At 32.8% G+C, this 12449-nt stretch overlaps 1 protein-coding gene across 1 annotated transcript; it reads right to left on the bottom strand.

The window, feature by feature from the left end:
- Positions 1 to 8841: 8841 nt before the first annotated feature.
- Positions 8842 to 11759, bottom strand: LOC145108134 (uncharacterized). Its single transcript, XM_079045127.1, has 10 exons — positions 11633 to 11759; positions 10893 to 11020; positions 10660 to 10774; positions 10534 to 10570; positions 10379 to 10448; positions 10199 to 10303; positions 9956 to 10106; positions 9772 to 9854; positions 9340 to 9433; positions 8842 to 9247 (listed from the first exon to the last, which is right to left on the bottom strand). The coding sequence occupies exons 2-10, from the start codon at positions 10930 to 10932 to the stop codon at positions 9175 to 9177; spliced, it is 768 nt and encodes a 255-aa protein (XP_078901253.1). The 5' UTR covers positions 10933 to 11020; positions 11633 to 11759; the 3' UTR covers positions 8842 to 9174.
- Positions 11760 to 12449: the final 690 nt, after the last annotated feature.

Genomic DNA, 12449 nt, shown 5'->3' with positions numbered 1-12449 from the left:
AAGAAATAGAATTTGGGCTTGGATTTGAAGTGTAGCCGAGAGCACAATTGGCCCAATAAGGGTTTTCGGCCCATGAAGGCCCATTTATGGGTTTGCGGCCCAATGAGGCTTAATGGCAAGGGTTTTCGGCCCAAGAAACTTGGAATAATTCTTCATGGCCCAATAAGGCCCAATAAGGGTCTTATGGCCTAATACGATATTAAATAAAGATGTTTGGCCCAATTATGGCCCAAAAGTGGGTTTTCGGCCCTAAAGAACCAAGTTGAGAGGTTATCGGCCCATTAGGCCCAATAAGAGAGTTTTGGCCCATTAAGGGGTTTAGGCCGAGAGAGTTTGGGGTGAAGGCCCAAAGTTGAGTGAATATAGCTTATTGGGTTATGTTTTGGGCTTACACGAGGAGTTTTGACTAGAACACAAATTTTGGATGTATAAATTCGTATTGTATTGATTTTAACTTTTACTACACATAGTGTTACATAGTTACACCAAGGAATTATCTTGCACATGGATAGGAAACCTAACCCTAGAATGCTAGTTGTGACAAAAATGGGTATGATTCTTTTTGGTTTTCTCGTATAAAAGCTATTCACAATATTAAGCTTATTGATGGTAGATCGATTGCCAAGAAGTCTATTAAAGGTGTTTGGTTGAGTATTTCTCAAATCAATTGTGATTTTGAAAATAGAGGTATTCGGTTTGATAATTTTTTTAAAAGAGTTGTTGGAAAAGGTGACAAAACACTCTTTTGGAAGGATTGTTGGTGTGGTGATATAGCTTTAAAAGATGTTCATCCTAACCTTTATGCAATTGAGAAAAATAAATATTGTCTTGTGGTTGAGAGAGTCAATATTATGAATGGGCAGATTTCGTCTTTTTCATGGGACTGGGCGAGGCAGCTTAGAGGTGGGAGGGAAACAAGCCAGTTTCAAGCATTATCGGATCAGGTTGTTGTTTTTTTTCAGGTTTGATGATGGATGTGACATGTGGATATTGATTAAAACAGAATTTCTACTTTCTTGAGCTTAGTAAGGCGTGGAATTAATGTCTCGTCTACCTTATGTCCTTTTTGTAAAGAAACTGATGAGAGCATTGATCATGTTTTTTTTCTCCTGTTCTTCTTTCGTTGTGGTTCTGTGGAGATGGCTGGTGAACTGGTCTTCCCTTCTTATGAGGCTTCCTAATTCATGTGATGACTTATTGGATATGCTTAATCCTACTGTGGGGAGCAAAAAAATCAAGAAGCTGTGTTTTTCTCTAGTATACACCACTCTCTGGGTGTTATGGAAGGTCAGGAATGCGATAGTTTTCAGAAACGAAAGGCGGGCGATCATGATTACAGCTGACGATATTAGTTTAAACACTTTCAATTGGATCAAACATAGGTCTACTTGTAATTCTATTGATTGACATGCTTGGAACTCCTCGCCTACTTTGGATTGTTTCTTGTAATTTGGCTCGAGCTCCTTGCTTGTGGTGTTGTTGTTTGTTTGCTTTTTAGCTTTAATAATATGCTCGCCGTTTCAAATATATATATATATATATATATATATATATATATATATATATATATATATTATAAAGTTGATATACATTATAATGTTTCAAACGATAAGTTTGTATATACCTATGATGCCAAAAAAATTTAAGTATGACTTAAACAATTCATATTTATGGTGTTGTTAAACCATCCGTTATACCCACCACTAACCATTATAGTGGTGGATGTCACGTCATCACCATTTACTACCACTAAACCTATGAGATACCACCACTAACCACTCCACTTCATTTCATTTTTTTTATTATTTTTAATTCAAAAATACAATAAAATTACATTTTTTTGAAAATAATAAAAAAACATTGAATTTTTTTAACTAATTTTTCATTAATTATAAAAATAAAAATATAACTTCAAACTACATTACTTAGAGCATCTCCAATTGTTACACTATAAATAAATGCCATATCACAATTCCATTAATTTTGACCTCTACAAAAAATACTACTCCAATGGTTAAGCTTATTTAATAGCTTTTTTGATAAATTTAACTAATTTACCCTTATCTTTCTAAAATGTTTTATAAAATCTTTTTATTTAATTACTCTATTTTTTAACAAAAATAATGATTGAATACGAATATATAAATATCGGTTCATTATTTATGTAAGTAAAACACGAAAAATTATTATGTTATAGTTACAAAAATAAAATAAAAACATTTGAAAATATTATATTATCGTCATAAAAGTTATATTTTATAAATAAGATGTTATTAATATTTAATAAGAATAATTAAATAATAAAGAAATAAAAAATATTTAAAACCAAGGTATAATGAAAAAGGCTAAATTGAAATATTGTTAAAATAAAAGGGGTCATATGTACAAGTTGTGAAAGTATATTGACCACTCAATATATATTGAGTGGTCAAAATAAAAAAACAAAAAAACGATGTTCTCCGATGGTAATAAGTGCTAATTTAAAAAAAGTACATACTAATAAGTCATAAAAAAAACCTTCCATTGGAGATGCTCTTAATTAACCTAGAATAAAAAAAGCATTACATTAACTTAAATAACGTAAATTAAAAAACAAACAAACAAACAAACAAACATAAGAAAAAAAATTAATCTTCGTTCATGTTGACTTGGTACAAATGATCTGTGACATCTTCTCGAATATTGAAACGCGTTTCGTTGTTATGAATTTCAACAACTAGTGATAAAAATTCATTCGTTCCGGGTTCGAACTCTTCAAGCGGGATGACGACATCGATCAGATCATATGTGCAAATTGCTCGACCTTGATATTCAATGATCATATATGCATTATAATACATGCTAGAACCATTTTTTTAATTCTTTCCATATCCCAAATTCGTGTAGCGTATTTCACTATATGTCACGTCTGCTTGAGGACTCCAAATGCCCTTTTGATATCCTTCCTCGCTGATTCCTGTCTCTTTGTGAACAACTTTGCCTTTTCACTTCGAGGAACCGAATATTCCTTGATAAGTGTAGAATAATCTGGGTATATCACATCACAAAGGTAGTAACCGTATTTGTACGAATATCCGTTCGCCCTGAACGTCATATCAGGTGCTTTGTCGGTCCAAATATCGTTAAAAAGTGGAGATTGACCAAGAACGTTAATGTCGTTGTTAGACCCCGCAACTCCAAAAAACGAATGCCATATCCATAAATCATGAGATGCGACAGCTTCTAGGATTATACTTGGTTCACCTATATCTCCTCAAGTGAATTGACCATGCCATGCATTTGAACATTTTTCCCAAGCCACATGCGTACAATCTAGACTGTCAAGCATACTCGGAACTCCATGTCTCTCTTCATGAGCCGAATATAACCTCTCAATATCACGTGGAGTTGGTTTACGCAAATATTCTTGATGAAAAACCTCATACACACATGCGCAAAACCAATCTACACAATCAATTGCGGTCCTCTCGGGTACTTTAAAGTATTCATCAGATGCATCAAATGTTATATTGTATCCCAAATACCCAGGGGCGGAGCCAGAATTTATGAATAAGGGGGGCCAAGAGTCTTACATCATAATAACATATTAAAATATAATATTATACCTGAATAAAGTCATAGGGTCTAAAATTTTAAAATAGAAATCAACAAGGAAAAACTCATCTATATAAAATCTACATCGATCATTATATTAATCGATTTTCAAAATTTAATCGACTATAAACATTGATTCATATTATCCAACATCATCTTTTCAATTCGTTTGAAAAGATGATGTTGGATAATATGATTTTTTACTAATGATTTACTATATGATTATAAAAAAACCAAATTTTCAATCGTAATAATATAATTAATTATATATTAAGAAATTATTAAAAATAAAATAACAATTAAAAATAACATTATTAATGTAGACTTGAAATGGAAACTGTAGCGAAGATGCTATCGCTGATTTCTAATTGAATAGGATCATGTATTTATGGGAGTGTGGTAATAAATAAGTAAAAGAAATCATTAGTAAAACTTTTAAGTCATATAAGAGAATTATAAGATGCACATTGAATATAAATAAAAATACAGGTGGTTATAATGTCTATACATACATTCCATGTGGGCTTGGTAACTATATTATTAATATATACAAAGTTTACACCATTTAGTTAAAATCGTTGAGGGGGCCAAGCATCCGGCAGCCCCCCAACTAACTCCGCCATTGCAAATACCTAAGCACAGCCGCACACTTTTGTATACTACTAAAACTCATTCTTCCTCTAGCGTCGGGTTTTTGTTTGAAAAAAACATAACGGGCTTCTAAAGCATTACTAATACGTAAAAATATAACCTTATTTAAACGGAAATGACGTTCGAATGCGTCATCATTGAAAAGATAATTATCGGCGAAGTAATCACGTACCAATAAGTCATGTGCGGCTTGACGACCACGATTGATGACTGCCCTTGTACGAGCAACATTCGAACTTTCTTCATCGTGAATGTGTTGCACAACATTAAAGAAGGTCGAGATGAATTCCCCGTCATCATCCGAGTCAAAAAATTTTAACAATTCCAAATCCTCCATGTGTTTTTTGGTTTATAGAATTAGAGTAAAATGTAATGAAATGTGAGAGTTTTATTAGATTTATATGGGTATTGAGTTTTTGAAAAAAAAAACTTAAAAAATGACCGTTGAACAGTCAAAAGAAAGGAACACGGAAGATCACGACCATGATCGACCACAACCGGCCGGGATGGTGTGCACGGTCGTGGTCGTGGTCAACCTCAACCACGGAACCCTCCGTGTAATGTATACCAGATGGCCTTATTTTGGTCAAATACATGGGGCCAACAGGGCAGCATCAGATTGGGGCAACATATTTTCAACACCAATTATAGCAGGTATAATTTAGTTGGCCCAAATTTGATTATACATGAACATTTTTTAGCCTAGTTGGCAGTAGAGCTAATCCGCTGGAGTTTTTAGTGCTCAATAAAATGTAAAACACGATTTTCACGCCTAAATTGAAGCATATCGCATACAAAGTTCTTGGTAATCGGATCACAGCAAATCAACAATTCCCACGCTTAATCGATTTTTTGGAGTCGATCGGCTTCTTCACTTCAGACACTTCTCCTTCTCGGCTTCTCCACTTGTACCAAGTCCCAAACAGACAACACTCTAATCGTGAGGTTTCTTATACTGCATTATACTTTAGTTTATTTCTAATGCGTTGTATTTTGGAAATTTGGAAATTTTCAATAGTTGGAATTTTTACTAGTTACTCTCGTTAATAAAAGTTTGCTAATTGTTCATTTTGCTTTGCTGTTAAAACCTTGAATTGTTTAATTTATTTTGACAAATAATGAATTAGCATGCCACAAGTGGATCAAGATACACAAAATGACGGAAAAAAACAAATGGTGCCAAATTGACTCTTTTTATTTATTTATTTATTTTTGTATTCCTTGCAACATATAGAAAAAAAGGTGGATCATTACACAAAATTTATCATAAGGGATGCTAGGGTTATGTTTATTTGGTCATTGAATATGGATAATTTTTATGTGTTACAAGTATAAGGGCATTATTAAATATTTTTTATCCAGGGCACCAAAAACCCATGGACCGGCCCTGGTCAAATAAACAAAAAACACATATGAAAAACCCAATAGGATGGGATTTTAGAATCAATATCTCTAACGCGTTTCTCGTATGTTAGTCTTGTTTGAATGGAAAGATACTAAAGTCCTTTTCAGTTTTCACTGGTCAATGTGAGAACCAGTGATCTATTATTATTCATGCGTACATATGAATGAATGTAGACCTTTTAGAACCATATCAAGATATGGCAAAAGCTACTTCATTACCTTGTATATGATTTCTGTCAATATGGTTTTGTATATATGACGAGATATAAGCATAAAGCCTTCGACACATTCAAGACTTTCCAAAATGGAATAGAAAATCAGCTAAATAAAACTATAAAAGTCACCCGCGTTTGATCAAGGTGGTGAATACATGAGCCAAAATATTTTGCTATCAGATTTTGGTTAAATCAAAACAGCGTTTTAGTGGATTTTGTATCAGATATAGATATCCGGTATGATCAGTTACTATTCGAATAATCAATTTTTTTTAATCTAACTTTTGATTAACCTATATAAATCCGATTTTTTTTAATATTCTTTTTAAAATATTCAAATTTACTTTAACTAAATAAATAGTTGTAAAAATCTTTAAATTTTTTTCGGATTAAGATTTTTGCAAAACCCGATTCTTAATTGGGTCAAAATGAAGATTTTTTAAACCGGATAAAAGTTTGATCATTTTGTTTTTCTTTTTCTAAATCCAGTTAGTAACCATCAAGTCAATTATATTCGATTTGATTTTTTTGAAACCGATTTACAAAAATCTAGTTCTTATTTGTTTATTTATTTATTTATTTCTAAAAGTCATAGTTTTGTTTTGTGCACCTACAGTAGAGGTGCATAAAGACCGGTTAAAACCGGTTTTGTTTAGTTTTTTAAAGTGAAAGTGAGGTAAAAAATCGGTTATTTTCGGTTACAAACCGATTCGGTTATAAAACACCGGGTATTTTCGGTAAAAACCGGTTTATAATTTTGTATTAAAATCTATACGAAACCGACAGTTTTAACCCAACCGCTTTTGAGAAACTTAGTTCTCAAAAGACCGGTTTGATTTTTTTTTCGTCCATTAAAATAAAAAGCAGTTCGAAATAACCAAATAATAAACTGTAAAACCGAATCTTAACACAAATGTTTGGACCAAAATGGGCCATTGTAACCCATTTTTTATCGGAAACCGAGAAAACCAAATCAATGAGGTTTTTGATAATGTGATTTCACACTTATTAGGCCGGACGGAGTGGGAGCGGGGAAGGGTCGCGGAGAGGTTCCCGCCCGGCGGAACACCGCATCGTCGGTGCGGGGGAAGGGTGGTGCGGGAATGGGTGAGGGAAACCTCTCCCGCGTTCTCTCTCCTGCTGTGATTGGGTGTTTTTTTTTTTTTTTATTGAAATTCAACCGTTATTCAACGGTAAAAAAAAGAAATAAATTTTTTTTTGGGCTGCAACAGCTAAATGGATTTAAATCCATTTTTTTAACCTTTTTACACACCTATAAATACACAACTATTTACCATCAAACAAAATTCATACAAATCCTCTACTCTCTCCACTTTCTTCTCCAAAAAAAAAATGAATCCCGACAATCAAACTCCACCTTCCGATCTCGTGATGAAGAAGAGAGAAAAAATTATGAAAAAATATTTTCCGTAGGTCGTTGTTGGTTTGTTTGATTTTTAGTTTGTGTTTTTTTTTTAATTTTCTAGTTTTTTAAATTTTAGGTTTAATGTAAGTTTTATTTTAATTAATGAAATGCTTTTTATTTTTAATTAAATTTTATGTTTATTATTAATTTAAAAATTATAAATCATAAAAAAAAACTTATTTAAAAAAGAAAAAAAAAAGTGAGGGAAGGGTTTCCCACCCATTCATTGGGTTTTAGGTGAGGGAAAGAAATGTGAGGAAAAGGGGGGTATGACCCACAAAAAGTGAGGGAAGCTTCCCTCCCATACCCTCCGGTCTTACTTGGTTATTACGGTTCTGATTTCTGAATAATCAATAATAATTCTTTTTTTTTTATTATTTAATCGATCAAGACTCAATAATCAATTGCAACAGTTGGATATTGACACTAGAGGTGCACAAACCGGTTTGTTTTCTAAAATCGGATCGGTTTAGGTCAACAAAAATCAAAACCGGTTTGAGTCGATACTCAATAAACAATAAACTTATTTTTTATTATTTAATCGATCAAGACTCAATAATCAATAAACCCATTTTTTCGATAGTTTTTAATTTTTTACCGAACTTGTTTTCGTTGTCAGAATTTAACGAAACTTTAATGATTGATCAGGCAAATAAATAACAATCATGGCTAGGCCATGAGCTAACTTATTTTCTGGGCATTCATGGCTGTTTAGAGGAATAGTATTTTTCAACTTTTAGTTTTTAGAAAATATTTTTCAGGCATCCGGGATAGTAGAAATAATGGATGAAAACAATATTTTTTTACTATATGAAAATCGGTTTTTCATAGATTTGAAAACCGGTTTCTAAACCCGTTTTTTCAAACCGGTTTGAACTAGCAATATACTCAAACCGACGATTTGGTTTTGGTTTTTCAAACCAGTTTCGGATCATGAACCGATTTTTTGTGCACCCCTAATTGACACATCAACAACTATGATCAACAATATCAATGATTGATCTTGTTTCTCAGTAGTTGCCAATTGATAGATTGTGTTTGTCGATAGATGAGTCAGCATCAGCTACTGAACATGTACATGTACAGGAGCAGACGAGCTCATCTACGCATGCTCTGGTTTAGAAGTTGGAACAACTACTAATGCTTTAATATCATGTTAGTATGATGTATAGTTATTTGGTTTTTTATTAGCAAATGAGTTAGTTTGTTTCCATTAGCAAGGTTAATAGTGTTACAGTTTGTTAGCAAATGTTACTATATAAATTGGAAAAATAGGTAACTTCAGACTCTGAAAACATATCCAAACATTATTCCCAACCATCCATTGAAATATATAACCTTGATCAAACAATATTACATAACCACTTTCAATTCATGGTTTTGGGTATAAAATCAACCTAAATCTTCCTATTCTTATTGAAATCAATTTCATTAAATTACAAAGACTACAACATATATAACTTTGTAATGTATCGAAGAACAAAAACAGTTTAAGTTGGTTGCATTAACAAGTAGTAAAAGTATAAGATAAAAACAAAACAAAACAAGATGTAAAGAACAAAAGCCCATTTACCATCTAAAGTCAATATTACATTACAATCTCAAACTGTCAAACAAACAAATTTCCATCTAAAAACCAATAATCCTGACACCCGAATATCTTTATTTTATAACAACCAACTTACAAAACAACATTATATATAAATATTTATAGATATATATATATATATTATATATGTATACCATTAAATCGCCACCGAAGCCCCTCTATCACTCTACTCATTATTCCTCCCAATACAAAATCTGTTTCTTTTTGTTGTCATTCTTCGGTTATTTTTTACCCAAATCTCCCCATGTCAGTTCCATAATCAAGAAATAAATCTCTCAAGCTCCAAGTCTTGTGTGAAGCCATTGACACACCTCTTCCATCTCTTTAGGAACTGTATAATGACCAAGCCTACAAAAATCACAATAAAGTTTCCTCTTCCTTTTAGGGTTTTGATTTTGTGAAAATGAAGTATGCAATTTTGTTTTTAAATCCATACATACCCTTGGTAGCTTTTGAATGTAACATATCGAAAACCGGCTGAACTCATCATCTGGGAAGACCTCTCTCCGTAAGTATACGGAACTACTTCATCACCTGTAATGCAACAAGTTTCAGTACATGACAAAACAAAACAGATTGTACTGTGTTTGACATGCATTGGACTGGGATTGTCACTCATGCCATAGAGACACAAACTACAACTTTATGTCCCATCCAAAAAAGTGGCATAGGTACCGTACTATCATATCATTGGAAATAGCCCTAGAAGTTTTTTCACTTTCTCCAGTCCTGTCATGTCTAGTCTCACTCAGTCTTGTCATGTAATGTCCTAACCTGTTTTGTTTAGTCTCATTCAGTATTCAGTACTGACATGTCATGTCATGTCATGTGGTAAGTAACAAACAGACATAGGCTTGATTTGAAATACGTACTGAGTCCATGACAGAGCAAAATGGGCAATGAAGCAGCACGTCTTGCGGCTTCGTTTGATCCTCCAATTTTGTTCCTTAAATTCCTGTAAACATATATACGTACGTATTCAAATACATAAAGCTTTTATCGTGTAAAAAGTTTTTTTTTTTTTTTTTTTTTTTTAATTACAAGTATCATACATACCTAGCACCAGGAAGCCACCCACTCAATCCAACAACAGCTTTTAAGTTAATTGGGTAAGGATTTCCATTTCCATATTTCCCTTGAGCAAAACAAGCTGCAGAGTAAAGTGCACATGCAGCACCCATACTAAATCCTCCAATCCCAAGTTTTACTGTTTGAAAAAAAAAAATGAAGTCAATGTGTGAAAAATAATTAAAAAAAAACATTATATTTAATTAGGGTTTTTAGTTTGAGTGAAATTACCATCTGAGGGCTCAGTTGATAACAAGTTTGCTATGTGAGCTATTGAAGCATCTAACCCTTCAACGTCATTTGGACCATCTTCTGAAAGCTCTCCTTCATCAAACCCTGTTAAGAACAAAAAAGATTAGTAAATTAAATATGTTGATTTTTTATTTAAATTAAAGAATGTTGATGGATTACATGCAGCACAAGGGAATCCACCAAGCACAGTCACTGGGCGAGTAGGTGCAGTTGGGCATATCCATTTAATCTGCAAAAAAGTTACATTTTTAAATGGTCTTTTTTTAATAAAAAAGAAAAAAAGAAAAACAAGAACAAAAGGAAATAATGCTTACATTTGGAAGAGGAAGATTGTCCAAGAGTTGTGACCAGCTGCAGTTATAAAAAAAAAATGAAAAAGAATCAAGATTTTGTATAAAAATGTAAGAATTTATTTAAAAGTTAATGAATGATAAATCTACCTTGAACCATTATCACCAAGGCCATGCAACCAAACTATAGTTGCTTGGTGTTTAGCTTTTGGCCTCACAACATATGTTCTTCCGAATTCCACAGTTCTCCTAGCTGTTCTACTACCTGGAATTCGTTTGAGACTTTTATCAAACAGTTGGTGTGCAGCTATTGATTGAACAGTGAATTGAAAAAAAAAAAAAAAAAAAAAAAAGGCAGAAGGAGAGACAGAGTTTGAACTGACCGGAACCCATTGAAGCGCTTGAATAACTCATCTTGGACATGTGAATTGTTTGAGAAGAAAATGCGTTGATCAGTAATCAATCACTAATGAAAATCACTACCACCGGCTTGTATCAGTGAAAACGTGTACTGCAATATGAAGAAATAGGTTTGTTGGGAGAGTGTGAATTTATAGGCAAATTGGGAATGGAATAAAAGAAGTGAATATTCAAACACTAAATATGCATATATGTGAACCAGCTACACATTTTTCCTAAAATCCAAAAAGAAACAATGGCATCCATGGAAAGGAGAGGTGAAGTAAAGGGGAAAAGCAATAAATCTTTTTCATAACGAGAAAGATAGAGATGGAAAGAGAAAGGGAATCAAATGCAGAAAAACACAGGGCACAAAATCAAGAAACCCCACTTCAGGTAATGGGATTAAGGGCTCAAAAACATTGTCGATGAAGAGAATCTATGCTTGGTGGTGCAGTGGACATATTAAATTTAAAGCAACTCCCGCAAGCAACAAAGAAAGAATATTACGCGAAACATGACAAAGAACAATCCAATTTGGTAAACTTTTTTTCTTTCCATTCTTCAATCATTTGTTTATACATTTCTACCGATGATTGATGGATACCCATTAGCTTCAAAGTTAAGTTCAAGCGTCTAACTTATCATCACTACATTCCATGACTTTCAATAATCAAAGATTCAAGAACAACATGGGAAGATAAGAAAAAAAAAATACACCCACCTGAAATTCAGGGTAAAACAGAGACATAATAATTATAATCTGGAAATCAAATTCTACAAAGTGATGAGGGTTTTTGTTTGTTTATGCTTAATTTACAGAGAGAGCAGGAGCAGAATTCAAAAGCATCTTGTACCCTTTTTTTTATTTTAAATTTCAAATTCCCATTGATTTCACTGCCCACTGCTACACACCTTCCTGGTTTTGGGTACATTCCCCGTGCCCATCTTTTGGAACTACTCTCTCTATTTCGTCATTTTCCATTTTGAAGTGAGTCATCATGTTCTTGAATTTGATTAAGAATTTATCGACATCTGCACGCTTTTATCTTATCCGCTTCAAATTACCCTAACTTTATTCATTTTAATCTCATGGTTATAACTTAAATTTTGAATTTTGTTTATTATTATTATTATTATTATTATTATTATTATTAGGGAAATCTCCAATAGAGTCCCAAAATTTTGGACGAATTTACGATTTAATCCCAAATTAAATTTTGTTTACAAAAAAGGACAGAATACCGGCTAAAACTTCGGAATAACCCTTCATGGCCGGTTTCGCAGATTTAGCCAGTATTTCGAGTTATTTTCGATAATTGATCAAAATTTTGGGGCTTTTTCGTTAATTGATCAATTACCCTTAAACTTATTGTAAATTTCACTCATCCGCGTCTCAAACTACTACTCCTTTCGGTTTTTCACTTTTTCTTATCTACCTCTCCAAGTTGTACTCTTTCAACTTATTTAGTGTTTTAATCTAGTACGAAACGACATACTTCTAAGGTTTATACTCTAAACCAATCAACCTGACACGAAAA

Source organism: Lactuca virosa, chromosome 4 (genome assembly GCF_052849685.1).
Source record: "Lactuca virosa cultivar CGN04683 chromosome 4, Lactuca_virosa_CGN04683_v6, whole genome shotgun sequence".
Taxonomy (NCBI): domain Eukaryota; kingdom Viridiplantae; phylum Streptophyta; class Magnoliopsida; order Asterales; family Asteraceae; genus Lactuca; species Lactuca virosa.
The sequence above is the reverse complement of the archived record's forward strand: the minus strand, read 5'-3'. Positions and strand labels throughout refer to the sequence as shown.

What these genes read in the sequence shown, in the direction of transcription:
- LOC145108134 (XM_079045127.1), bottom strand. Translation starts at nt 10,932, where the DNA reads ATGTCCAAGATGAGTTATTCAAGCGCTTCAATGGGTTCCG. An exon ending in ATCAACTGAGCCCTCAGATG is followed by an intron (nt 10,107 to 10,198) that starts GTAATTTCACTC and finishes TTTTTCAAACAG; the next exon opens with TAAAACTTGGGATTGGAGGA. An exon ending in GGGTGGCTTCCTGGTGCTAG is followed by an intron (nt 9,855 to 9,955) that starts GTATGTATGATA and finishes ATATGTTTACAG; the next exon opens with GAATTTAAGGAACAAAATTG.